Source organism: Juglans microcarpa x Juglans regia, chromosome 4D, assembly GCF_004785595.1.
Source record: "Juglans microcarpa x Juglans regia isolate MS1-56 chromosome 4D, Jm3101_v1.0, whole genome shotgun sequence".
NCBI lineage: Eukaryota > Viridiplantae > Streptophyta > Magnoliopsida > Fagales > Juglandaceae > Juglans > Juglans microcarpa x Juglans regia.
The window spans coordinates 34172612-34200516 of record NC_054600.1 but is presented as its reverse complement, the minus strand read 5'-3'; the positions used below and the strand labels follow the sequence as shown (position 1 = coordinate 34200516).

At 37.1% G+C, this 27905-nt stretch overlaps 4 protein-coding genes across 5 annotated transcripts; 1 reads left to right on the top strand and 3 right to left on the bottom strand.

Annotated features, from left to right (window-relative positions):
- Positions 1-3513: 3513 nt before the first annotated feature.
- On the top strand, positions 3514-6861 carry LOC121261330 (adenine nucleotide transporter BT1, chloroplastic/mitochondrial-like). Its single transcript, XM_041163651.1, has 3 exons — positions 3514-4369; positions 5776-5937; positions 6016-6861. The coding sequence occupies exons 1-3, from the start codon at positions 3827-3829 to the stop codon at positions 6487-6489; spliced, it is 1179 nt and encodes a 392-aa protein (XP_041019585.1). The 5' UTR covers positions 3514-3826; the 3' UTR covers positions 6490-6861.
- Positions 6862-7720: 859 nt separating this feature from the next.
- LOC121261329 (cellulose synthase A catalytic subunit 1 [UDP-forming]) lies at positions 7721-15990 on the bottom strand. Of its 2 annotated transcripts, none has more exons than XM_041163649.1 (14): positions 15696-15990; positions 14370-14565; positions 14035-14216; positions 13587-13719; positions 13301-13487; positions 12519-12785; positions 12070-12415; positions 10762-10899; positions 10544-10669; positions 10075-10287; positions 9711-9975; positions 9398-9594; positions 8954-9304; positions 7721-8712 (listed from the first exon to the last, which is right to left on the bottom strand). In XM_041163649.1, exons 1-14 carry the CDS (start codon positions 15774-15776, stop codon positions 8125-8127), a joined length of 3270 nt encoding a protein of 1089 aa, XP_041019583.1. In that variant the 5' UTR covers positions 15777-15990; the 3' UTR covers positions 7721-8124. The 2 variants fall into 2 exon arrangements, with proteins under 2 accessions (XP_041019583.1, XP_041019584.1); XM_041163650.1 differs by having other exon boundaries at positions 13587-13707.
- A 2381-nt stretch (positions 15991-18371) lies between these two features.
- On the bottom strand, positions 18372-19382 carry LOC121260318 (60S ribosomal protein L12-like). Its single transcript, XM_041162141.1, has 2 exons — positions 19292-19382; positions 18372-18682 (listed from the first exon to the last, which is right to left on the bottom strand). Exons 1-2 carry the CDS (start codon positions 19380-19382, stop codon positions 18372-18374), a joined length of 402 nt encoding a protein of 133 aa, XP_041018075.1.
- LOC121261327 (transcription factor HY5-like) lies at positions 19179-21390 on the bottom strand. Its single transcript, XM_041163648.1, has 4 exons — positions 21176-21390; positions 20618-20798; positions 20344-20500; positions 19179-19666 (listed from the first exon to the last, which is right to left on the bottom strand). The coding sequence occupies exons 1-4, from the start codon at positions 21270-21272 to the stop codon at positions 19595-19597; spliced, it is 507 nt and encodes a 168-aa protein (XP_041019582.1). The 5' UTR covers positions 21273-21390; the 3' UTR covers positions 19179-19594.
- Between the last annotated feature and the right edge of the window lie 6515 nt (positions 21391-27905).

Genomic DNA, 27905 nt, shown 5'->3' with positions numbered 1-27905 from the left:
TACTTCTTTTTATTCGTCAGCACGAGTAGTACTAATTAATTTGCTTTGACTCATTATCCATTTACATTATAATCAAATTAATTAGGATATATGGTAGGGGTCAAAAACAATAACTCGTTTGTTTTCATCATTTCTCTCGACTCATCTCATCTTATCATTACAACTTTTTCAAATTTTCATACAAAATAAAATAAATAATTCAATTTTTTCAAATCTCTAAATAAAAATAATATTAAAGAAATATATTTTAACAATATTTTTATTCAATTTTTAAGTTTAATTTCAACTCATCTCATATGCAAAAACAAACGAGATTGTTTATCGTGTTTCCTAGTACTGCATGTGATCATGATCTGCTTGTAATACTTGAATCTTCCGATCTTTATGATCCTCTCTAAATACTTCTAAGTCCTGAATCTGCGTTCTAATAAGAAAGTTCACACGAGTATTTTTAGAAAGAAAAAAAAAAGGTTACTTTTTCCCATGTTCTAGATGGAGCATTATATATATAATTCTCATCGATTTGTTTTTTTTTTTAATATTTGAAAAACAAATTACAGTCGTTGGCTACTCTCTATGACTGTAGCATCATCCTATATAAATTAAGATCATGGACTCAAGGGGATCTTAAAAAATTAAAATATGTATATATATATGAGCCGATCTGGTGTTGAAAAAATGAAAATCAAAATCGGATTGATTTCGACTAGTTTTGAGAAAAATAGAATCACTATCAGACACAATCCACCAATTCGGTCCGGTCCTATTTACCAATTTACCAGATTTTTTTTTTTTCACTCCTAATCATAATTAATTAGATTGGAGGTGGGCCGGGCACCCTAGTCGGGCTGCCTCAAAAATGTTCGGTAGGAATTAGTTAAAGCAAGAAAATAGTGCTGGCCTGCCAAGAAAGGGTGATCCAATCCGGCTAGAGCAGGCCCACTTTCTATTTAATAGTAATTAATTGGGTCCCAATTACTTGTTTCGTTTAGTTACATAAATGAGTGAAATAAAAGTTCAAAGTGTAATAAAATATTATTAGATTAGCTTGTAGAGTCTAACATTTGGATAGTGAGAATACTTGAAAAATGTTGAGAATGTTTATAAATAGTTATGAGTAGAGATTGGAGTGAGTGTGTGGGTCCCATTGAGAGTATTGAGTTGTTTGAATATATGAAGTATGTTGAGTTGTTGACTTTTGGATAGATAATTAAAAAATGTGTGGATCCCATCAATAATTGATTTTTTTTAATGATGATTTTATTTATATATAATAGTGATAAATATTTTAGTGATTTTATATATTTTTTTATATATAATAGTGATAAATATTTTAGTAATTTTATTTATTTTTTATATATAATAGTAATAGATATTATAATGATTATATTTTTTATTTATATATAATAGTGATGAATATTATAGTGATTTTTTTTCTTTCCTCTCTCTCTCTCTCTCTTTCTTCTAGCCCGATTCTCCTTCAGCCCAGCCCAGCGCTGCCGTGCGCCACCCAGCCTCACCGCCACTACTGGCGACTCCCCCTCACGCCAGCGACTAAGCCAGCCACCACCGATCTCCCCCACGCGTAGCTCTCTGTCCCTTGCGGTAACCCAACCGAAATGGGTGAAACTCATTTCTCTCTACTTGCGCTGCCGTACGCGGCTACCCAACCATCATTGATCTCTCTCACGCGCAACTTTCTCTCTCTCCCCTGTGGTAACCAAGCCGAAATGGGTGAAACCCATTTCTCTCCATTTGCGCCGCATTACACGGCCACCCAGACCACCGCACCTCCACCATCTCTTGCAAACCCAGCCACCATGAACCTCCATCTCCCTCTCCGTCGTACACTGGCATTCGTACGCTATCAATGAACTCTCGGCTCAAAAACACAGTAGAGAGACTTTGGAGAGACCTTGGTACGAAGATGATTCACTGTGTTTGGCATGTAGAGTATTTTCATCCGTACGAAAATATTTGAAAAGTGTTGAGACAAGCGCAAGGCATGCTTTTCAAGCGAAGAGTGTTTAGTTTTGAATTTGAATATAATTTTTAATATAATTTTTATTTTTAAATTAAAAAAATAAATTATTTATTATATTTTATATAAAAATTTATAAAAATTATAATAATTATAGAACATCAGATCATTTCGTCTATAACAAGTCAAACCAGGCTTAGTAGGTCCTTATATTATAAAAGTTGGTCCACTGACTGGAAGAGCTATAGAGGGAGTTGGGAAGTATAATTGCAGCCTTTGCAGGTAGAGTTCCCTCTCATAAATTTGGAGCTCCACACATTACACATTTTTTTTTTAATTTTTTTTTTTTTGGTTTTATTATTTTTAAAATAATTAAATTCTTTTACACATTTTTTTTTAATTTTTTTTTGGTTTTATTATTTTAAAATAATTAAATTCTTTTATTTATCATTTATGTATTACATATTTAGTAAAATAAAAAATAATAAAATAATAAAAAAAAATAATGTATGATGTGTGAAACTTATGAATTGAACTTCCAAACAACAACGTAAGACCAACATAACTTCTCCGTCATTCTACGGTCCAAGACTGACACTGGTCTTCGCTTTATTTTCTGTCATTCAAAGGTCCAAGACTGGTCTACTGTCTACCTCTTCGCTTTATTTTCTTCTGTTTCATTCTTGCGCATTCATTTTTAATGTATCATTGCTCCAAAGCAATTAACTCTCTGCTTGATTTGAAGAGATTATAAAATAAAAATCGAATTGATTAATAAATAAATAGAAAAATCAAGTTTTATTTTTTCCCCTTGAAACGTGGAAATTTCGATAGATCCAAAAAGCACCCCCCCCTCTCTCCAAAACTGGTATTAAACAAAGTAATATATATGTTTAATTTCGTAGACAAACTATGTAACAATCTACAAAACTAAATGCAATTAAATTATTACAGGAGAGCCGTACCTCGTTTTTTTTTTTTTTTTTTTTTTTTTTTTACGGAAATAGGAAAACCATCTCAAGGGAACGTTTGGCGGTTTAGGTTGGGTGATTTGCAGCATGAATAAGGTGCGTTATAACTTGAGATGAGGAAATTAAAAAAAAAAAAAAAGGTGCGTTATAACTTTATTAACTTATAATCAAGTCAAGTGGATCTCAAACCATCCCATGACACAGAACTAGGATCGACGTCCAAACAGAGCCTTAGGTTACGTTTAAATAGTAAAAATATTTGAGAAGTATTGAGAATATTTGTGAATAGTAATAAAAAAATAATAAAAAATTAATAATAAAATAATAAATAAAAGATAAAAAATAAAAAATAATAAAAAAATAAATAAAAAATAATAATAGAATAAAAAATGATAATAAAAGTACTTTAGATATTCTTGGTACTCTTCGTTTCAGGATTAATTTGGTAAAGTGGTTTGTGAATAGCAACGACATTCTTTATTCCTCCAGGAAATACCTTTGTTATCACCCACCTACCAAGCTCCAAGGCAAAGAAAGCTGACGGCAAACCTAACAAGTCGCAGCAAAGAATATCGGTAACACAAGCTTTAACAGACCGAGAAAGGGTGAAAAGAGAGGGAGAGAGAGATTACCTAACCTCTCCTCTCTCTCTTTTGTTATGTTTTGCTCATTCTCCTTTCCTCTCACAGTCCCTTTCTCTATTTTTTACCACCTCCAAAATCGGTGTTTCCTATACACCGATTCTCTCACATACCCATTTATTCCAAAAACCGAGTCTCTCTTCCAAACGCTCCGAGTTTACTTAAACCCATGAAAGCAAACGGCTTTTGTTCAGAATCCTCAAAACAATAGCACATTTGCAAGGCTCCGATTGATGGGTAGGAGACTTTTCGACGATAAACGAGATGGGCTTTTCTCTGTTTGTGATTTGGGCTCTCAGTGGAGCCTCCAAGAGGGGTTCTTTCACCCTGGAGGCTTATTCGCCAGCGTCGATCAGGTCGGAATGGGGTTCGATGTTTCGCCGAATCCTTCAGATTCCCGTGACAATGGGGGTGTGAAAGTACCGTACGCAGATTTGTACGCCAAGTACATGTCGTCTCTGGAGGGATTTCGGATAGTTGGGGTACGGGACGAGGAGGGGGTTGGGAAGAAAAAGACGAAGAAGGGCGTTCTAAAGTTGAAAATAAAGGTCTCTAATCCGTCGCTCAGGAGGCTGATAAGCGGCGCGATAGCCGGGGCGGTATCACGGACGGCGGTGGCGCCGTTGGAGACCATAAGGACGCATTTGATGGTTGGGAGTAGTGGCCATTCTACGACAGAGGTGTTCCACAATATCGTGAAGACTGATGGGTGGAAGGGATTGTTCAGGGGTAATTTGGTCAATGTGATTCGGGTCGCACCTAGCAAGGCGATAGAGGTACTAAATGAATTATCTTCAATTTAGATCACTTTTTTTTTTTTTTGGATATAACGGCTATTGCGTTGTGGATAAATGGTTGCTTGGTTTGCATTTTGCTGCAATTCGTTTGTCTGTTTACTTAGGTACTCATGTAAGTCACGTTGCTTACATATTCTGCAAATAGACGAGAACTCTTGTCGGTTGGTTACGATGCTTACACATTCTGAAATGGACGTCCTTTCTGTTTTTGTGCCATGCGACAATGAAGTTTAGGATCAGTGACGTATAAATGGTTAAGGTAGCGGTTTTTTTTTTTTTTGTCAATTTTATTCTGTTTCCTTGACATCGTCATAATTTGTCTTTGACTTGAAAGTAAGATGATTGGATTGTGGAACTGCATTTCTTGCCGCTTTTTCAATGTGATAATTTAAAGATGAGTGTTTATGTTCAACTGAAAGAGAGGCAAATCTCTGCTTCTTTAAGATCCCATGGTTTTACAAGCAGAGGTATTTTACATCTTTTCAAAAGGTGTTATATTTACAGTTGCATATTAGTTATGGTCATTTCGACGTTTCCACTTACTATATCATTAGTTTACTTACTCATATGGTAATGTTATCAATACTGGTGGAAGTAATTCTTCATGTCGTTCTTATTATCCAGCTCTCTTCTCTGGAAGTAGTTGTATGCGTCATTGTGAATGCCCAACTCTTGATTCACATTGATATGCTTTTGGCATGACAGCACATAATCCTCAAGCATAAACTTGGATCATTCACTGAAAATTGTTAAATTTCTTGTGTGGTAAATGTTATATTTGTAACACTTTTGTTGCTTTATAAGAAAGAACTTGAACAAAGTGGAGAAATTCATGGTTCTTTTATGTGGGTAATTCCTACGTATCAAAAAACTTTTGTGGGTTGTTCCTTTGCACCCTGACACCCTTTCTGTTCCCACTTTTCGAAACACAATATATATCTTGCATCTTTAAAAATAAGAGCCACCATCTCTGTGGAGATGGTCTCTGACTTCTAATTAGCTATGATTGAAAAAAAGCAATCTATATTGGAGGTGTCCAGATTTTCATGCAGTTTGATTTTGGACAGAGAAAAGGTGTTTTATGGATTTTTGTGGACATCAGTTGTACTTGGTTTCCTTAACCTAGAATGTATTTAGGTGTTCTTCTGTATACTTCATGTGTACACGGGCTATGCCTATTTCATTCGTATGAATAAAATCTAGTTATTACTTATAAAAAAAAAACCAGTTGTACTTGGTGATTCTCTTGCAGCACGCTCCGTAGTCATCAAGTAGAAAAAAGAGAACTAAACTTTATATACATCAAGGGTAGTCAACTTTCAAGACCTTAAATATAATAATTGTTTCGCTCTGTATCTAAACATTTGTGCTACTCTCAATACCAGCTATTTGCTTATGATACGGTCAACAAGCAATTGTCACACAAACCTGGGGAACAGCCCAAACTCCCGATTCCTGCCTCGTTAGTTGCTGGGGCCTGTGCTGGTGTTAGCTCAACTTTGTGCACATATCCTCTCGAATTAGTCAAGACCCGACTAACCGTTGAGGTACATGTAGATCTAAGCTTGAAATTGTGCTTCTCTCTTCAGTATAAATGCAGTAGTTAAATTAGTGGTCTGTTGCAGAGAGGTGTTTACAAGGGACTATTTCATGCATTTTTAAAAATACTGAAAGAGGAAGGACCTGCAGAACTCTACAGAGGCCTTACACCTAGTCTTATTGGGGTAATTCCATATGCTGCCGCTAATTACTTTGCCTATGACACATTAAGGAAAACCTATCGTAAAATATTCAAGCAAGAGAGAATTGGCAACATCGAAACCCTTTTAATTGGATCAGCTGCTGGAGCTATTTCAAGTAGTGCGACTTTCCCACTTGAGGTGGCTCGCAAGCACATGCAGGTGGGGGCTCTCAGTGGAAGGCAGGTATATAAGAATGTGATCCATGCACTTGTAAGCATATCTGAACAAGAAGGGATCCCGGGTTTATACAGAGGGCTGGGCCCTAGCTGCATGAAGTTGGTCCCTGCCGCTGGGATTTCTTTCATGTGCTACGAAGCATGCAAGAGGATACTGATAGAGAACGATGAGGAAGCATAAAAAGAGTTTTTTGGGAGTCCCAAACAATTTCACAAAATACATCTCTCGGAGCAAAGAGGGAAGAACTCATACACCTTTTTTACGTGCCTTGGTTAAGTTATTGTGTTCTTTTACTTTTTTTACTCACCTCTGAATTATTATTATCATCATTAGTATTGTTTCCCCCCCAATTGCGACTCAGTTCAATGAGCCTTGTTTGTAAGGTTAGATCTGATGTTTTTAGAGTTGAAATGACTGGGAACACCTCGCAACGAGGTGCCAAAATTTTGTATGCTTTAGAACATTGCCTTGAACGTTCAGACGTACATCAGTTTGTCATCAGGCTCTTCATTTTCAGGATAAATAAATAAATAAAAATCTTTTTTAAAGAGATTTTCAGACAAATTCAACACAGCTTTTATACTGTTTCCATTACTTTTCAAGGTAAAAAAACTCCCTGTAGCTTTCTCAGCGTTTTCAACCATAAAGGTTGGAGGATGGTTCGGATGCATCAGCTGATCGTCAAGCAGATGACCATTGACACCACTCCCACGGGATTCATTGACAAACTCTTGGTTGGGGATGTCGCTAAAGGCAACACAAAAGACGACAAAGGTAAGCACTCTGCCCAATCAACAACAGCATTAAAACGGTCTGAATGAGATGCTCAACCAAGAGAGGGCACAAATTTCCGCACATACTTGAGAACAATGGGGTGACAACAGTTCATTTAGAAACAAATTTGAATACTGAATAACGAGTATGTGTAGTTTACAAAATTCCTTCAAGAATTACGATGATAGCCAGTAAACTTCACTAAACAAAGCCAATCTAACAGATTGCAACTGCGTTGACCTAAGTGATTAAATTGGATGATTGGGATTTCATCAAATGTACCAGTACAGCCATCTTATACTTGAAACTAGAGCACCGCAACCTCGAGCAGCCGAGGAAAGAAAAAAAAAAGTTCCTCACCTACATTCTCTCCACTTCAATCAGAAAGTATTAGCCATGTCTGTCTTACCAATATCAAAGATCGATCTTACGGGCTGGCGATAAAGATGTTAAATCTTACTTTATAATAAAAATAACCTTACAATTCCATGTATCCTATCATATCATATCAGTTTACTTTTGTGAAATCTCTGCATTTCTAAAATAATCCCTACCAACCAATCTCTTTAATTGGGTCTGAGATGAATAATACATATAATTTAATTCTTATTCCACCATCGCACCAAATATCTAGACATCAAAGAATAACAAGCCTATTTTATTTCCAAGTACTGAAAGCACCTGCATTTATAGGTTCTATATGCTCCGTGTCCTGACAAAAATTTGTCACAATACAACAAAATAATAACATCAGACGAGTTGGAGACACCTATCTTAAAAGACGCCAACAAAGACACTTCTGAAGAGAATGAATTTAAATTTAAAAAATAAAAATACCAAAAAGGGTCCCGTCCCGTTTTCATCCTTCCAACTCCTTTCATACATAAATAGAATACATGACCTTTGATCGTGCAGACACTATTTCTTTTGGGAGAGGGGGGCACAGATTCTGCAGATAACTTTGATACCTTGATTTCTTGTTACACTACACTGCTTCAGTGAGAAGGATGGCATATACGACGACAGAATAATTGCAATGAACTAACAATTAATGCCACATTGACCTATTGCTGCAGCTTTTGCGGAGTCAGAGGTGAAGGGATCGATCCGTACCCATAACAAGGAGAAAATCGAAGCAAGAAGTATGGACCAGACAATGACAATTGTTGGGGTACGATTTTGCCGACCCAACAAACCCTTCAGGAATGGGTACAGATGGGCAATGACCCATATAGCAAAGAACAGCTTGCCGAAAAGGGGACCCCAGGACTGGTATCCACTGTTTATGGCATATGAAACACCAGCCACAATACCTACCAAGTTAACAATAAGGACTGTGGTTGGAGGGATGAGAAGTGATGTCCATTTGAACACATAAAGCTCTGCAAAGTCTCCATCTTCATCAGATGCCTTTGAAGTGACAGTGAAGTTGGTGTCAATCCCAGCAAGCACTTTCAAAAGCCCTTGGAAGACTGCGAAGAGATGGGCAGATGTACCACCAATGACCCAGAATTGCTCATTCCTCCACCAGTCCTCAATACTGACCCCACTCCACCTAAGCTCAAGAATTCCAGTAGCAGCAATGGAGACAAAAAGGAGAATAAACCACATGCTAGCAAAATTACTTATCTGCATAAAAAGGAAATTAATCTTTTAATCACATGAAAAAACAAAAAGTAATTATAGTATATCCTATAGACAGCATGAAGGATCCATGTCAACTACTTTTATAATTTGTGTTCTTGCATTGAACATCTCCACAGCCAAAGTTTTCAACCCCACCAATATAATGCGCATAGAAAGATGAGAAAACGAATGAATGCACATCAAGTCATCGGATTGACTGTTAGTAAGTAGAACCATCACTTACCTCAGGAATGATAAATTTCCCAGTGAGAAGGCAAAAGGCAGGAAGCATACAGTAGGCAATCAGTGGGATTGAGGTCAGCGGGTACACGATAGTATTTATGTACGCCAGTCTCTCCAAAAGCTTCAGTCTCCCATTGTATCCATACCACAAGGGGCAATGCCTACTCAGCAAAATCTCAATTGATCCCAAGGCCCATCGAAGAACCTGGTTCAATCGATCAGACAGATTAATCGGAGCAGATCCCTTGAATGCCGGACGAGCAGGCATGCAATAGATTGAGATCCACCCACGGGCATGCATCTTGAAACCAGTTAAAATATCTTCTGTGACAGAACCATAAATCCATCCAATCTGGTGGTAAAAGAAAAGGCTTAGATGACTTAATACTTGAGCACTATGTCAAATTAGTAGCTTGCTAGGTTCTATATTACTATACTAACTGACCTCTTTTCCCCATTCAGTCTTGTCTTCATATCCACAGCTGATAACATGGATTGCTTCCTTTAAAAGAGTTGCAGGGTTGGTTGATGGCGGAATGCCTCCTTGTTCCATGAAGGTGGCTGCAATAAAAACTGGAGACTGACCAAAACGCTTCTCTAAGCTCTTCTGAGACATAAGAAGCAATCTCTCGTCTTCATATCCTGCAGAACAAAGGGAGTGGGGATAACATTACAAGGCATGTACGCGCCAGACCATCATAGACCATCATCTGGTTTGACAATTATTCTTGTCAAATTTAGGAAAACAGAAAGCCAACCTTCAACACCCTCCTCAATGTCTTCCATATTGAAAATGGGAATGGTGGATTCAGTTCTTTTCATTGCCCTCTTCTTGTCAATGTACTTCTTATTGCTATCCCTTCCCTTCTTTCTTGAACCACAGCAACTCTTGACAATAATATTTGGTTCCAAATCTTCCTCAGTTAGAACTGGATCGTACCCATATAAAGCTTGCCTGTTGAAACAGCAACCTGTTCCCACGTAGACAGGACCCTGGATGCCATCCAGCCCTTTCAAGTTGATCTGCATAATACAATAAATACAGGATTGTACTTAACCAAAGCCCAACCATAATAAACAAAACATGAAATATTTTGCTGTGAAACATCCAGTGGAACCTACATCAAAGAAGACAATATTGCGGTTAGCATATCGATCGTGCAAGTCTATGCCATCGAAACGCTGTGGGAACTGTACGTAACAAGTCTTCTTTCCAAAAGCAGGGTCCATCATGAAACACATGGCTTCTTTAAGAGCTTTGCTGTTATTAAAGTAGTGATCACAGTCGACATTCAGAAGATATGCACCATTTGTTAGGACAGCAGAAACTCGGATCTGCAATATATAAGATAAACAAAGTCAGAAACCATTGATTCAACAACATCTTGGTATGACAAGCCACTCCAATCAATCAGGCAACCAATGAAAAATCACATCACCGCCAAACTATGGTACAAATCTGTGTGATATCTCTATTTTTTCAAACAAATCGCTGATTGCACTACCTAGAATGGTGGACAATGGTAGCTATTATGGCTGTAAATGAATAAGATATCTAATTATAACAATAGCAGGCCATCAGTAGACAAACCAATGCATTCATTGCTCCAGCCTTCTTGTGATGCTGGAAGCCAGGTCGCTTCTCACGAGAAACATAAACAAGTCGGGGTAGCTCATTTCCATCTGTATCAAGCCCCCCACTGTGGCCTAAGAACACCTGTTTTTCCACACAATTGAAAAGTAAACATGGCAGTAAAAATATGAAGAAAACTATCAAAATCTTGAACCACTTGGGAAAAATGAGAATACCTGAATCATTCCAGGATGATCCCTAGGATTATTTCCAGGCCATGGAGTGCCATCCTGCATTGTCCAACCTTCTTCCGGCGTCTTCTGTGCTTTGGCAACAAGGGCATTGATCCGTACCTTGAATTCTTCATATTCTCTCTACGAAACAAAATGGTTTTGAATGTCTAAAAAATCAAAGACACCATAATCCTAATACTAAAACCATCTGCCTATATACAAATGTGCAAAGTCCTAGACCTGTTACATGATCCACTAAAAATTGCTCGAGAATACATACGAATGGAGTCAATAAGGTACTTTGCAAAAACAATGTGATCCTAACAAATATTAATGTAAGGAGTCTTTATATGGCCTAGTTTACTGCAGATGTTCCAGAAAAACTGTACTTTTTTTTTTTTTGATAAGTTTTTATGGTTGCTCTCAGATCAAAACTGTATTTTTAATAGGCAACAAAACTGTAATTTACTTATTACCCTCTTTTAAACAAATTAGTTTGCAAAAGTTTCAAATCTCTCATACACCTCCTCATATATTTCAATCAAAAAAATGTTATATAGCATAGGGTGAAGCTCTATTGAAGTCAAAACTCAAAAATCCTGTCTCCATCTACTCTACCAAAGACCCAACAATTATTTTCGGTTTACTCATGCCAAAAAAAAAATCTGCTGACATATAAAAAATATTGATATTTTATGAACAGTATATATGTCGTTGATAATATAGGGAACACTTTCAGTAAAACAAGCCTTAAAAATCTTATTAGAATTTCCCATACAAGTATGGTATTTGCTACTGGTTATTTCTACTATTTCTTGTGAGATATCATCAACTTATCATAACAGTAATTTTTTTTTTTTTAAATAATAAGAATTTTTATTAAGACAAGTAAATAGGCATAGCCCAAGTAGAAAGTATACCCAGTGGAAAATGGGTGGACTGAAAGTTTCAGTCAGGTTCAAAAATCTCCCTTTGGACCGACTGGACCGGACCGATTACACCCCTAAGTATACAAGCGGAAACACCTAAATCCAAGCTAGGAACTGGGAGCTAGAAAAAGCTATAAGAAAATCATGAAGATTATCCCCATTCAATACAAGAACATTCGCCCAAAGACATTAATTTTTATTTATAAGACACAGCAATAGTTTTTATCATTGATGAACGAGACAAGAGCAGACAGCTTCAAAAGCCCCATACCATGGCAATCATAAAACTTGCATTACCACCATGCACCACATAATAAGAGAGAGAATAATGCTATCCAAACCACAAAAAAAAATATTGATCCATCATAGCAAATTCACTCACCTTCATTGCTCGCCTCTCTTTCACAAATGACGGTTGTATTTTGTCTTTCAAGTAGTCAATTTTCTGGGCAAAGTAGAACTCAGGGGCCCTAGGCTCAATGTTATGTTTCTTGCAAAAGGGCACCCACTTCCTAGCAAACTCTGCAGTTTCAGAGAGGGCTTCAAAGGTCAACATTGCTGACCCATCATCTGATACATAGCAAGAGACCTTGTCGACAGGGTAATCCACAGCAAGTATAGACAAAACAGTGTTTGCTGTTACGAGAGGGGGTTCTTTTAGGGGATCTACGGTACTGACAAAAACGTCTACAGGAGCCAGTTGCGATGGCTCTCCCTCCCTATCGTACCTGAAGGGTATAATAACAATTAACAAGAAAACTAGATTACTTCCTCATGTTCAAACCACACACAATACCATACAACATAACAAATAGAATGAAGAAAACTAACCTCAATACAAGCCTGTCAAGATAGGTCTCACGGTTGATCGGAGACCATTTTGGGAACTGATCCAGAAGCCAGGATAAAGCAAACCAGATCTCACAAATAATTGACGTTAGCCACAATGGGTATGCATCTTTCACTGGGTGAGTCACACGGTATTGTAAGAAAAAGCCCAAAATAATAAGCCGTAGTATGATAACGACACGATAAGGTGTCAGATGTGAAGAAGAAATAGGCACCACACGACTCAAAGGTTGCCGAGCATCATCAGCCCTGAGAGAGAGAGAGTTACAATACACCAAAAAAAACAGATAAAAAAATGCTTGATACACTGAGTCGGCAAAAGAAGCCATTCCATTGTCAATCAACAGATTAAAAAAGGCACAGATCCATGTTTCCACATTATCTCATTGTGATATTGCACATTAAATAAATGGCATGATATGAAAAAAAATATATGAAGTCACTGATGGAGACGTGAAGTGAAGGTGTCAGCAACAATGAAAACAAAGATCATGGCTGAATATAAAACTTAATTTTACACATTTACTTATAAAAAAATTTTTGATTGGTATTGGTTACATTTACTTATAAAATTTCAAATTCAAGGAGATATAAAACATTCCAGATGCTATTCAAGCCAAAGAAATTTTCCATTAATTACAATGAGGCATTGAAAATCATCATCATTTGTGAAATCCATTCACCAGGGAAACGGTGATACTAAATAAAACTCATAACCACCAAAAGTGCAAGGCAAATAAAGTTTTCATATATGGGATGCTCACATTTGGAGTTCTTCTCCATTGGAACCTGTGCCTTCCATATCTCCCTTCCCTTCAGCATATCTACTGGTCATATGCATCATATTTTTCTCCTGTTTGAGTTTCCAACCTTCAACCCTTTCCTTCCAGTCAACATTTCCAAGGCCATAAGAATTCAAGTCCTTTGATGGGTCAACAATTCTCACTGGAACTGTAGAAATAGATGACATGACAGCTTATCAAGCAATACAAGTGATACAAAAGCTTGTTTGAGGATTTATAAATGAACAAACTCGAGTTATTTGATTACCTGGTTGCTTTGGATCAATATAAGGAAGGGAGTGAACATGCTTTTCTGAAGGACCCAAAGGACCTGATGTGGTTCGCACGGATTGGTTGTCAGATATAACAGATGGAATTTCACCAGACACCTGAAGTATTATCTTCATATCAGAAAGAGAAGGTGGATAAATCACCAGGACTATCAATAGGAAAAATCAATCATAAAAAACACGACCGTTTTGATTATTCTTCCAAACATGGTAAGAACAGTTAGTGGAGATAACATCAAAAGCCGCAAGTGACATAAAATTTCTTTTTTTGATAATCGTTATTCATAAACTCAAAGGCACAACAAGTGACATATAATTTCTGAAAGAATACGAGTGATGTTAATCGCCCAACCTGGACTGCAATCCAGAAATAGTGCTAGAAAGATGTAAACATAAAAAGGATAATGGATTGTTTTAAGTGCCTACCGATTGCCCATTTGTGAGGAGGGGAATTGGTGGTTGAGATTCATGTCTAGAGGAAGAAGAGAGGTCGGCATCTTCCCCCTGCCACTGGCGTCTTGCCTTGCTATTCCCTTGAGTGTAATTGAACTCGTTCTCTAAATCATCAACATCATCCTCATCATCATCTCCATCCACTCGAGGACTCCCTAAAATACATAAACAGTATTAATTTCATTCCTACATGTACAAATACAATTTTTATCTTATCGGTAATAAATTTTCATTAAAAACAGCAAAGAGGCACAAGCCAAGTACCAGATACAAGTACAAATGAATAATGGGGAACAGGGCAAGCTAACCTTTCTGCCTCTTATATCTAGTTTTGCACTGAGGACAAGATTGGTTCCCCTCTTTTCGCTCGTACTCATAACAAGGCCGACAAACAGGGAAGGCACACTCATTGCAAGCAACAAAGACATCACCAGAAGCTGTACGTCCAACAGTATCACCACAAATTTGACATATTTGGCCATTCAAATGCTTCAAGGGCTTGGGCTGCATTTTTCAAAGACAATGTAAGAATCAACATTACAGAAGAAAAATAGATTAACATTATGGTAATATACTGGAAGAATAAATTCTTGAAAATTTGTAAATCAACACGTAACTACATTAACTAGCCCCATTTTCAAATTATAGCTTCTACCGATGATGAGAACGCAATGGCACGCCAGTTTCCATTGTGCAAATCAGGATGGCATTCGCTAGGCATACAGAAGAACATATTCAGGTAAAAAAATATATAAATTCTTTACGCCTAAAGATTACATTAATCCCTTCGGTTAAAAAAAATTCAGGAAACCCATAAGACTAGATCCCAGCTCAACACAGCAGTAGCAGATCTCGTCAAAAGTCTGGCCCAACAGTATTGTGTGGTGGGTAATTGCTTATCTCAACTACGTTCAGGGAAAAGAGTTGAATGCCACCGAACTGTAATATTCGGATCTCAGCTTGAATGCTCCCTAATAAAAGCCATCATTTTTTGAAGGACAACCAATCACTCTCGCTACTAGGACTAGGTATACAAAGGAGATACAAAGGAGAAAGTAATAGGAAATCTCGTTAACTAAGCCATCACAACCGATTACCCCAATGGTATATCGAAATCAAGGGAACAGCCCAAAAACAAAGGCACTGATTTCACAAGATCATAACTGCAACAAGTTGAAATTTAGAGACCCACGTGGCAAATCCCCACAACCGACTGAAACAGCGACTACCTGCTATCCATTCCCACATAAACGGTGTGAGCTTGAGCTCAGCTCACACTCACTCGCTGACATGTTTTTAAGTGAGTGTGCAGGGTGTGAGGGTTATATCTAGAATTTTTCATAAACAATAAGATCCAAGCTTCACAATGAAACAATGAAAAACATGTAATAATCACTATGCCGAAAAACCAAAATATACAAAATCGGAAGTACGACCACCACAATTTCCCGACTCGTGTATAAACCAAAATTAGGAGTTCACGGACTCGCATTCCACACTACCCAACACCCAGATCCACACGCCACAGTGAAGGACAGGGAAAAAAAAATATAAATAAGATATAAATAGAATACACAAAAGCAGAACTAGTATGGAACTGGAAAATCCGAAATGGGTATGTCGAGAACACAAACCCCACTGTCGGAATCGTGGCGAATCCGGACCAGCTCGTTCCTCTTGTAAGACCCAGCCACCATTCCCGCATTTGCTTCCATGTTGTTTTCTCAATTAGTTCTTTCGTTTAGGGAAATCCCCCCTCTTCTGATTTCAGTATTGTGAGGGTATAGGAGGGGATGAGCCGAATAGATTGGTGCAAAGGCTGTGAATTCTTCGCCCATTCAGGACGCCATCTCTCTGTATCTCTGGTTTCAACACTTCCAGAAATGTATCAAAGACTAGAGCCTGTCTTTTTATCAATTTCTTTTTGCGTATTACTTTATCATCTCTAAGAAATTATAGTAAAGCAATGGTGGCTACCGGCTGGAACGGTAGCTGCTTGTACCTAAACGCAACGCGGCTCTCAGGACAGCAACGGGCAAGGGGTAGGACCGTGGGGCTCATTTTAATCCCCAATATATAAATATATATATATATATATATATAATATATGAGTCGTTATTGAACGGATAGATTTATTAAAAATATTTATTTATCATTCTTTTATAAATTTATGTGATATTTAATGATAAATTTAAAAATAAAATATAATAAATAATTTTTAATTATTTAATACTATATTGTAATGAAAAAATAATTATAAAAGAATGATGAGTGACATTATTTAAATTTATTAATTATAAAAAATTGAAATATTAATATATTTTATATTAAGTGAATATAATGAGTTTATATATATATATATATATATATATATGTATTTATATCTATATATGATTTTTCTTTATATTTTATCAGCGAACGATGAGACTTTGAATTCGAAAGGGCAAAGGCATACCATACATCCCCCTTTCTTTCTATAATTTTCTAAAACCAATTTGTAGCTCTCATTTGTACAGTGTATTAATCTATTTTCTTTTCTTTTTTCTTATCCTTTTTCCTTCCTTCCGTTAGTCAGTCAGTGTCAAGGTGGGGTCCAGTCGAAGGGGACAAGCGTCGTATATGCTTTCCCAATTTTTGCAACATTTCCGTTGCTGTTAACAGGCTGTCCTGTCACCTGTGGGTTACCTACTAGGTGTCGGTAGCTTCCGGTTTTCTACTCACTATGGCTGTCGGTGGACTAATGGCAATTTATCTTAGAATACGGGCAAATTCTTTAGGATAAATCTACTCCTTCCGCTGGGCTACCGCTGGGTTTTTTTTTTTTTTCAAAAAAAATTTATTTAATGATTAAATAATTATTTTTAAATAATATTATAATTATTTTTAAAAGAAAATTTTTAAAAAAATACATGTAGAAAAGAAAAAAAAAAAAAAAAAAAACTAAAAACAACTAGCAGGAGCTCCGAGAACCACCCAATTCTTTACCTTTTTTTTTTTTAACAGTTAAAAGAAAGTATCATTTCAATGAATTTATAATTTTTTTAAAAATAGTATTTAAAATAATTTTAAAAATACTTTTTAAGAAACACATAAAATTAAAAAGTGAATTTGCCTTGCCCTAGCAGTTCCCTTTATCTTACTGCATCAGCTTTATTTACATATATTTATGATATGCTAATTAATGAGGTTGCTCTTTAAAAATATTTTGAATTTATTTAAAATATTAAAAAAAATACAAAAATTTATCAGTAATAATTTTTTTAAGCATTAAAAATAACTAAAATGCATTGCAGGCACTTGGGGCAATAACATTTTAGTATTGCAGATCTACAGATAAATTATACAAAATAATTTTATAAACTGACGTGACTTTATTTAATTTGTTAGATCTATTTTACAATAAAAATAACTTTACTGTATGACCTATTCGGGTTTGGAGTGAGAATACCTTTTGCTTCCATTCAGAAGATCTTTTTTTTTTTTTTTTTTTTTTTTTTTTTAATAAGTATCAATTCGGAAGATCTTTATCACTGCCTAGTTCAAAAAGAATAAAATAAAAAAATAGAAATGCTAGATACAACCGACATATACAACCTTTATATAATCGGCTGACAAATTGGGTCCCACTTCAGCCTTTCCTTCTTCCTATTTCTCTCTCACTTCTTTCCTTTTTCTGTCTGTCAATAAAAAACTTACAAACTTAATCAATATTTATCGGTAATTCCACGAGGTTTGCAGCCTCTCTACCTCTCAATCTCTCTCTCTATCTCTGGTCAAGTCCTCTGTAACCACACTGCGCCACCTTCATCTATATCTTCCTTTGACTCTCTATAACCACAGTAACCACAAATTTCACTACCGTTTAGTAACTTGTTTCAATATTCTCAGAATTTTACTTGGAATAGAAGCAAAATTTCTTAAAGTTTTAGACACACTCTCTCTCTGTCTCTTGATTTCTTCCCTTCGACTGCCATCACCAACCAGCCTCAAGTTATGACAGGCCATCACTCACAAAAGACCCAACCCCACTGCTAACCTCCATCGCAATGAAATTCAAGTAAAAAACTTGTTTTTTTTTTTTTTAACAATAATCAATCACCCAGCAAAAAGAAATCATACTAACACCGTAACTCCATTAACATAATTAAATTAGCATACAAATCCCTGCAAATATTCTAATTTCTAAAACATAGTAAACCATACAATCCCCAAATTATCTAAAAATAAATAAATAAACTATTTTTGAAAAAAAAAAATCCTCAATGGGGAACTCAGTCCAGAGGGATTTCGACATCACCATCAGTGATCTACTACTGCAAGTCCTTGGGGTCTTTCCTATCGATCACACAACCGACAGACATGCACATACCGAGGATCTCCTTGACGGTCCCAGAGAGGTCCTTGGCCATGGACCTGTGCCACATGACCTTCGCGATCTCAATGACGTCGTTGAGGAAGATGTTTTCATTATGCTTGATATTATTCGTCTTCTTACAGTCGCGCTCGGGTTCCTTAAGGGCCTTAATAATGAGGGCGGCAACAGAGGAGACAACGAAGACCTTGGCTTGAAGGTTCTGGACCATGACGCGGAGGCCCTTCCAATCCTTGGCAGTCTCCTTGGCTATGAGGGAATGAAAAAAACTGATAGAGAGAGAGGAAACAAAATGAGAGAATGGGACAAAATAAAAAATTTTTATGCAACCGATTACGCGAGAGTCTCCCAGCCAGTTGCAAGTAGAGTTTTTGATAAAAAAATAACTGCCACCATTATCCTTAAATTGCACATCAGAATTTTTCCAAATTATTGTAAATTATTATTTCAACTTGAATTAGTGATACACACGTGAAATAAAGTTAACATCTAAAACCCTGGTATTTTTGTCCAAATTTAAATATACTGTAAGATTGTACCTATCTCTCACTTGCTTAAAATCCTCAAATTCATTTAAACACTCAAGACAATATTTTCCCGTAAATTATTATTCAATGGAATGCGCCCAAAACCAGCTATTTATTTCGAGTTAAATATGAGGAAAACAACGACATTGTTCCAGCTAATTCATACACATTGCTATTGTCAATAGTTTGAGCTTAACTTAAGAAGCAGCACAAAGAGAAACAAGTAACCACCAGCTAAAATTGACATATGCATGCCAAATATATTCTGAAGATGAGGATATACAAATGGAGATTCTCCAAAGAAGCTTACTTAAGTAAACTGTTCACCCACCTAACACACACGCCCCTATTGCACTTTCCACTCCACCAGTCACCGCCACTTCTGCCATTGGCACTACAACCATAGTCACTGTCGCCGCCATCATTGTTTGATGGCATAGCTATTAGCCAGGCTAGCATTACATGGCATACGGATATGAGAAAAGTGGGAAAAAATCCCTAGGAAAACACTAACCTAGAATTAAGCATGTCGAGATGCTCTCAGTTTCTGATACTTCATAATGTACCTAATAGTATTAAATACACTTGCATCCTCTCTACACTCTTACCAACCCTGCTCTTCCTTTTTTTTGTCTCACAAAGACCCATCATTGCCATTAGCACCACTACTTCCTCCTTTCTTGCTTGCTGTTGTGTTTTTCAATATCTGAAAAAATAAAATCGATAAAGTGCAAAAAATTAGATGTCATGCAACTTGCGGTTTGAGATAAGATAGCGGTAAATCACAGGTGCCAACTCCAATAACCTGAGAAACTTCATATACCAAGTCCCCAAACAAAAATTCATTAATAAGCATGACTTGCTCGTCGCTGACCGGTTTGGCCAGGCTCACTGAGGGCGTGCATTAGAAGTTGTAATTCTGTTGTAGTATTTAATTAGCCACTTCTGATTAGGAGTGAGTTAGTTAAGGTCAAGCTGGTGTATATACATAAGCGTACATCTCCATTTTTGAGCCACACAGACAGAGAGAGAGAGAGAGAGAGAGAGAGAGAGGGTGGTTTACAACCATGATTGACACGTCAAGGGAGAATATGAATTATGGCCATTAGCCTCCTCCTTTTTCTTTTTTTGTGTTTTGGTAGTTGTTTTGGGGGGTGGGGGGAAGGTTGGCGTGTTCTATGCCACTATGCCTATTCTTGTATGGCCACATCGAATATGCTTTGATCACGTGGACCCTCACCCACCCAATCAGATCATTATCAACAAGCTCATGGGCGTTTTCATCATTGATGGAAAATGATAGGACTACATGCCTAATTACCATGTATCTCAACAACCATTTATGATGGCTACTGTGGTATGATGTGATGGTGAAGTACATACCTGTCTGAGCATCTGATTCTCATTCTGCAAGGTGGACAACCTCTCTTCGAGCTCAGAGTTCTTCTCCTCTAACTCTTTCACCCTCGTTTCCAGTTCAGTCAAGTATGCTTTCTTCCTTTCCCTTGCTTGCTGTGCTGAAACTCTGTTCCTCAGTAACCTTTTCCCAATTTTTTGCAGCCCCCAAATGCACAATGTTATATACCAAAAATGCCAGTGGACCCATAGAATAAAGCGGATAGATCGGGAAAGGGGCAGCAGAGCTATAAACTAATACCTCTTCAGCCGCCTGCTTTCTTTATCAGCTGGACTTCTGCCTCTCTTCCTCTGACCTTCCCCGTTGACTTGAGCCCGGTCTGGGCCGGCCACCGAACCCGTGTCCCGCCCCGAGGCTGAGGTTCCAGCAGACTCACCACCTATCTCTGGTACCCTCCTGATCTCTTCATCACTCTCCAAACCTAAATATAAGAAAGAAATATTAAAAAATTGCCAGGGTGGGAGTAATGGTAATCCCGGGGATTTCCCAGGTAGAAGTGATACCCATGAAAATACAGAATGTCCCAGTTGAGAAAAGCTCGACTTTGTACAAAACCCGGAAGGGAAATTTCAATTGTCTTGACATCATGAATAATGCTGATCATACAAAGGAAAGAGGAAAAAAAAAAAAAGAAGCTGCAGAATTTGCGGAGGAATTTCACGCGGAGAAAATTTTCGACATTCCAGAAAGCCAAGATTGGAAATCAGAAAAAAAATATTAAAATAAAAGAGAGAAGCACCAAATTGATAATCTGTTTGACAAAAGAAAAAAAAAATCCCAAAGCGAGAAAGTTCCGACCTTCTTTGACTTCAGGCTGAAGAGCAGAGCTCGAAGATCTTTCGCTGCTCGAAGGCAGAGAACTCGCCGCAATGGAACTCGTTGCTTGCTCTTGCATTGCATCTACAAGCAATAGATCGAGAGAGGGGAAACGCAGCAAGCCAAATATTCTTGGGCTTTCAGACACAAAAAAGAGCGGGACTTTAATGTTACGGCAAGTTAATACAAGGGTGTTGAGAAAATAATAGTGATGATAATTATAATAATAATTAAAACAATAATATGACGTCTATTTTCAGCCGTTAGATTCGTCTCGATCTGACGGATTTGAAAGTGAGAGCGTGGAGACTTATGAGCCATGAGGAGTGGCGTGAATCAAAGGTTTGCAGAGGACAATGGTGGAAGTTCCCAGGCCGTTGGATTGAGTACGGATCCGACGGATTGGGACCGAAATTGGAAGCGGTAATGCAATGAGTTGGGACCACCGGTCTCGATTCTGGGCAACTCTGGGTACCGAATATTTTTTTTTGAAAAAATAAAATTTACAAACTTAATAGAAAACAGTTTCTTAATTCTACTCATAGGCCTTATTAAAATTAAAACAGTTTCTTAATTCTACTCTTAGGCCTTATTAAAATTCAAATTAAAATAAAATTCGGTAAACAAATTCTGTGGGAGTAGTGTTTCTCCTTCACAATTACGGTTAATCTGAGAATCTCGATCCCCGGGATACCTGCATGTGCTACACAAGTGCGATATACTTGTGGGCCCTCTTCATATCAATTGCCTTGAAGGCTTCGATTTTCCTATGTTAAAGGGAAACAAAGTAATACCGAGCGGGCTTATCACAGGTCATGGCCTAGTAAAATATGTGATAATAAACAGAACATTTGCTCAGATCTAATAATTTATAAAAAATGATAATTGCAGTTATGATTGTGTAAGTGTTGTATAATTATTTAAAAAAGTAAATAAATACAAAACACATATAAAAAAATTAATTTTTTAATAATATATCTCACTTTTTTTCGAAACGACTGTACAATATTTATATATTTCACGATTATATGCAGCATTACTTATAATTTATATACAGTAGAATATACATTCTTTTCTTCTAGTATACCATATGCATTCGAAAGAAAGAAGTGAACTTTGGAACCTTTTTTTTTTTTTTTTTTTTTTGTGTTCAAAGCATTAGTCACCTGCGGACTGCTGCAGACCGAAATTATTACTGCCAGACAAAGTTTTTGTTGCTTCAAGCGATCTCACATATAATTATCCATAGAAATGCTTCAGAAGGAAAACTCTAGCAATAACAACTCCTTGAAAATTTGCCCCAAGTAGCTTACAAATCAAAACTTAATAAAATGTGACCTCAACCAGACAGCTAACCTTAAAAGCTTTTTGTACATGTTCTACAACATCTTATGAACCAAATTCTGTGTTCTAATACGTATGAGAGAGAGAGAGAGAGGCCAAAAAAGACAAGAAATGAACGAAGGGAAAGTAACCGTTATTCAAGACGCATGTTTTTAACTCATAAATAGGATATCAATTCTTCCTAACCCGAGTCTTCCATATCATAATTATTAGATTGCTGTCTTCAGTGAAACTAGTAATTCTGAGAAAGCCAAGAAATGAGAATGTGTTACCTAGAGAAAACTAGAGTGGAATCTCCAACAGAAAGAGTATCATGACCCTGAAACCATATGGAAACCTAGGGTTGTACAAAAAACCGAGAAACCAATATAGACCGACTCAGACCGACTGCCAGAGCTCAGAATCAGCCGAAACAGGTGGAGAACTAGTTGGTCTGCGATAGCAAATAGGAAAAACCGATATCGGCAAGTTTGGCGTTGGTTTGAATTTTGTTCAAACCGCTGAATCGGCCGACTAAAGAAACTATTTTTTTTATATATATTTTGTACTCAAAACGACGCCGTTCCAACTTAAACGACGTTGTTTGGTATTAGTCGTTTAATTCATAACATATAAAAAAAAATTAAGTAGAACGACGCCAGAGAAATGAAGCAACGGTTTTGGCCGATGTTTCTCCTTCCCGTCGACCGGTTTCGGCCGGTTTTATCTCCCAAAAATTAACTTTCGGTTGGCATCAATTTTGTCCAAAAACCGAACCGAAGGGATCGGTTTTCACCCCTAGGGAACCTACTTACAGGTAGGTTTTCTAATTAATTCATCAGAAAAGTATGAAGCATTTTCATTTGCAGCTAAAGGAAGAAATGTTGTGGGCATATTGTCAAGGCCACAGTGTGAAGAGGCTCGGGTTTGATCAAGAAGGGAGTCTTCAGTTTAGATTTTACGTTGTGTGGGGAATTTGTGGTGCTTTATAGGGACTTGTGGGGAGTTCAGTTCGTAACTTATAGGGTATGGAGGGGTACTTTGTTTCAGTGGGATGGGACCTGGCAGGTCTAGCTGAATCCCATTTGCTGTTTTTCTCCGTCCTTTTGTTTAGGCAATTCTCCCGTACATTTATCGTGTACTTGGATACAACCTTTGGTCTCCTTCTAACCTCACAATAAAACAGGTCTAACAGCACAGCATTCTTGATGAAAGAACGAAGAAGACATTGTCGTCTGCCCCCCCTTCTGTCTCTCTCTACGTTGCATGTGCACTTAGCAGCTCTTGAACCTATAATCTCACCCTCTACCTCATTTCCAAGGGGAAGGAAGTCATTTCAATTAGAACTCTTGCCAACAACCCTGAAATTATTTTATGGGATAATTCAGAAACACACGAAACAAAATTTGAAGCTGCATCGAGAAAATCCTAAAAGATTCATGATATTGCAATGCATTGATAAAATTTAGGCAGCTGATACGTGAACATCAAGAGATATTTTCCATTAAAATTGAACACCAAAGTGGGTTAAATCAGTTTATACAGTAGCCTTGATCGGTTAGCAATAGATGAGAAAACAAAAATCTCGAACATGCAAGTTTACAGTATTGAGGCAAAAAAACAAAAAAAAAAAAAATTAAATTAATTACAGTGGGGGCTCGCTTTGTTCTTCTATAAACTCTTTCAAGGGTTTCAACTTGTACTGGTTCATTCTTTTCTGAGCAGCCAATCTTTGTTGCATCACACGAATAGGCACTTGAACCTTGGTTCTAGGTTCTGCAGCATCCACACTTGTTTCACAAGGATCAGTTTTCTGTGGGTTTGGTTTCAGGAACTGATACTGAGATTTATACTGCCAGTGCAGGTTCATCAGGTAAAGCAGCGCATCATTAGAAGATCCAAAGAGTGTAACACCAAGCCCAGCCCAAGCTAATCGCAGTTTGTATAAAACTTTTGGGTTAATATGTATGAAAATTCCGCTTGAGTTTTAACAAAAACTTTTGGAATAAGCTATGGCCCAGAGTATGGATTTTATTGGGCTTGATAATAAAGTTAAAATCTTTTAAAGGACAAGTAGGAATTGACCTAAAAAATTTATTAGATAAGTTTATAATATTTTTAGAGGTTTAGTCGAGGCCATAACACATGGAAAAAAAAAGACCAAACCACGTAGGCCCAAAACCCAACCCGTGAAGAACCAAGTTCAACCAAGTTCAGACTCCACGCCATGCACGTCTCCCTCCCACTAAATTCACGGCAGTGCCTGTGCATATTTATATTTATATATATATATATATATATTCACGCATAAGCTGGTTGGTTATTTTCCTAAGCCAGGGTCACCGCACATAGTTTTACCAGTAACCAAACCGCAGACCACCAAGCCGTCATCCAACTCCACTTGCACATCCTCGCCATCATGGAAGCCCAACCCCAAGTGCGTCCACCGCACGGAACTACCCTACCCAACCAGCGCCACCAAAGCCCGCCCACACTCAACCAATTAGCCATTGCCCAAGGCCTAGCCTAGCGCACCTCCACAAGCCGCCAGCCCACACCCAGCATCCATCGCGTAGCACAAGATCCCTGAACAAAAACCCAACGTGTCGAGATCTTCCCTGCACGACAGAAGCTGCTGGGCCCACAGCTTAAACCTCCGCCCTACACCACCTCGCAGCCACCGTGAGACTCTCCCTACACACCACTACCCACCTTCTGTAAAACCACCGAAAGCCCCTGTTTCCCCTACAACAAAACAGAGCACCCCAAGCCATCCACAACCCTTCCACACAAACATCTCAGCCACCAGCCACGACATGGTGAAGCCCAACGACGTCATTAGCCCCTCCACGTCGCCTCCACCTGCACAGAAAGTGCCGTTGGGCACTTCACGCCACTCCAGGTCTGCCGTTTGTTTTTCCTCTTGGTAAGCCCGCTACCTCTTGTCCGTTTCTCTCTCTCCGGTCGGTCAGTGCATGCAATCTAAGCCATCTACCTAAGTATTAATTTGAAGCAATGAAGCTGAGATGCGTACATGTAATACTTGAGAAATGTTTTTTAAGTATAATCACATATATGCCGCCGGATTCGTCAGTCACTTGAGTTTAGGTTATTTGGATCCCAGGAAAGAATAGACTTAGGAAAATTGACGAAATGTCAGAAAATTAAAGTTGGATACATGAACACTAGGTTTATGACTTGAATGTCAATATTATGGAGTTAATATGATTTTAAGAATTAATCACGAAATTATTTAGAGAAATTATATGAAAATAAAAGTATTTTAGGGAGTAACGATATTTGAAGGTTCTAATTATTTTTATTTTTTATTTTTATACATGGAGAGGGGGATTCGATCATTAGTTCTCTGAGTGAGAAACTAAGGTGTTGCCAATTGATCTAAAAGATCTTAGCAGGTTCCGATGATTTTTAGATATTAAGGAAATATAGATTTTTATATCTCAAATTTTAATAATGAAGTATGTATTCAATTGAAAATTAACGCAAATTACGTAACTATTTTATAGGTAATTGATATTCCCTTGGCACTGTTGTGAAGAAATTCATAAAAGTTAAAAGGTTCAGGTAAGCGGGATTCCTATACTAGACTTTGCATAAAACAATTGAACTGAGGTTGATTTTATGAAAAATATGCATGTTTTGTTATGAAAAGAAAAACTTGAAAACAAACTCGGTTATTTTATCAGCATTCGCGTGAAATTCCATTTAAGAAGAGAAAAATATTTTATGTCATGATAAGTGTAAACATGAGCTATTTTTGACATTCTATTTCTGAACTATGTAAAAAAAAGTGAATATGCAAATTTGTGTATGATTATATAAAAATGCTCTGAATTTATTTTGATTATGAAGATGATATGATTATGTTCAGTACTTTGTTTTGATAAGATGTGACATCTGAAAACTTTAGGCATGACATTCTGATTCTGTATATGGTTCTGGTTCTGTTTCTACTCTGCTTTAATCTGTTTCTACTTTGCTCTGTTTCTGATTTTGTATATGGTTCTATTTCTGATGCACCAACTTTGGAAGTAAAATAGTTTTCTGTGTAATATTTCATGTGCGCACACTCGGATCTCTAAGAATTTAAATGAAAGATTTCACATTTTATTTCTATTTGATTGGTCGCTGGGGTTTCACAACCCTACCATGCCAAAATAAATTTGAATAAGAATATTTCTGAATTTTTACTATGATATTTTTAATAACATGTTTTGATTCTACATTCTGAAAATAAAAATGCTTTGTTTTGCATTCTGAACTCTGTAAATAACATGTTCTCATGTTAATAACTCACCCTTTATCTTCACAATATTTTTCTGATAATTTTGATGGTTCAGTTAAAAATCAAGAGTAAGAAATGTTAATAAGGTTTGATGATCGTAGAAGAATAAATATCAAATGATACAAGTATTTATTGGAGAGTCCTATTTAGTAGATTTATTATTTTATGTTATTTTGGTATTTTAAATCATGAATATTTTCGAGTCTTTGTAGAGATTTTAATTTATTTTATTGAGATATTTTTTTGGTGTCTATGTGGAGGAACATGGATATTTATGTTGAACAAATAAGTTAATATTTTATGGAATCGTTGGAATATATATACTTGTGTTATTAGAGATGATTTTAGATAACATGAGCTAATTCTCCAACCCTCTTGGACCGGGGCGTCACAGAGAGGGTCACAAATTAGTTCAAGAACAACAGCCCTATAAAGACAAAGCTCAGCAGCAAGACTTTTGATCTGAAAAAAGAGGAAATTGGGGACTCAAAACAAGAAATTGGGCACACCTTACAAGCGCAGATTAAGAAGCATCTATCACGCTGAAAATGCACGTCAAAGGGGGTTCTGCTTCAGATTTTGATCTCCCTTCAGCTAAACACTTGCGCATGGCCTTCTAACTCGTAGATTGCTTTCAAGCAAAATACAAAAGAAAAAATATTGAAAAATAAACTAAGAAACTCAGAACTTTAATGTATTTGGTTCATTCAGATATCCCATGCATCCTAGCAGAACCAGTTAGATGCGATTTTGCTTTCCTTTCTTTCCAAGTATGGAAGCCGTCTCTACACGAGTATTTGACATGGATGAGCATTGCGATCAAATTTCAATTTCCAAGCACCCCACTAAATCATCAAATGGAATTGAAAAGATACATTTAGCAAAGCCCAGGTTAGGAATAGGCCACTTGCCAAATTAACTATTGGAATAGAGTATCATAATCGCCTAGTACCTTGTTCAAGCCTGGAAAGATCGTCATCACTTACCTAATGATTACCGTCGTCTAGGGATTGCTCCATCACTTTTCAAATCTTCTTCCAGTAGACTAACTACTGTGCCTACCTCAAATGCATCCTCATCTCT

Coding starts and splice junctions, on each gene's coding strand:
- LOC121261329 (XM_041163649.1), bottom strand. CDS start 15,776: ATGGAAGCAAATGCGGGAATGGTGGCTGGGTCTTACAAGAGGAACGAG. Junction 13,720..14,034: donor TCCTCACAAATGGGCAATCG/GTAGGCACTTAA, acceptor TCTGATATGAAG/ATAATACTTCAGGTGTCTGG. Junction 10,900..12,069: donor AAGAGAGGCGAGCAATGAAG/GTGAGTGAATTT, acceptor TTTGTTTCGTAG/AGAGAATATGAAGAATTCAA.
- LOC121261330 (XM_041163651.1), top strand. CDS start 3,827: ATGGGTAGGAGACTTTTCGACGATAAACGAGATGGGCTTTTCTCTGTT. Junction 4,370..5,775: donor CACCTAGCAAGGCGATAGAG/GTACTAAATGAA, acceptor TCTCAATACCAG/CTATTTGCTTATGATACGGT. Junction 5,938..6,015: donor AGACCCGACTAACCGTTGAG/GTACATGTAGAT, acceptor GGTCTGTTGCAG/AGAGGTGTTTACAAGGGACT.
- LOC121260318 (XM_041162141.1), bottom strand. CDS start 19,382: ATGGCGGCGACAGTGACTATGGTTGTAGTGCCAATGGCAGAAGTGGCG. Junction 18,683..19,291: donor AATAGGGGCGTGTGTGTTAG/GTGGGTGAACAG, acceptor ATTCCCTCATAG/CCAAGGAGACTGCCAAGGAT.
- LOC121261327 (XM_041163648.1), bottom strand. CDS start 21,272: ATGCAAGAGCAAGCAACGAGTTCCATTGCGGCGAGTTCTCTGCCTTCG. Junction 20,799..21,175: donor TCAGCCTGAAGTCAAAGAAG/GTCGGAACTTTC, acceptor TCTTATATTTAG/GTTTGGAGAGTGATGAAGAG. Junction 20,501..20,617: donor GAAAGCAGGCGGCTGAAGAG/GTATTAGTTTAT, acceptor AATTGGGAAAAG/GTTACTGAGGAACAGAGTTT.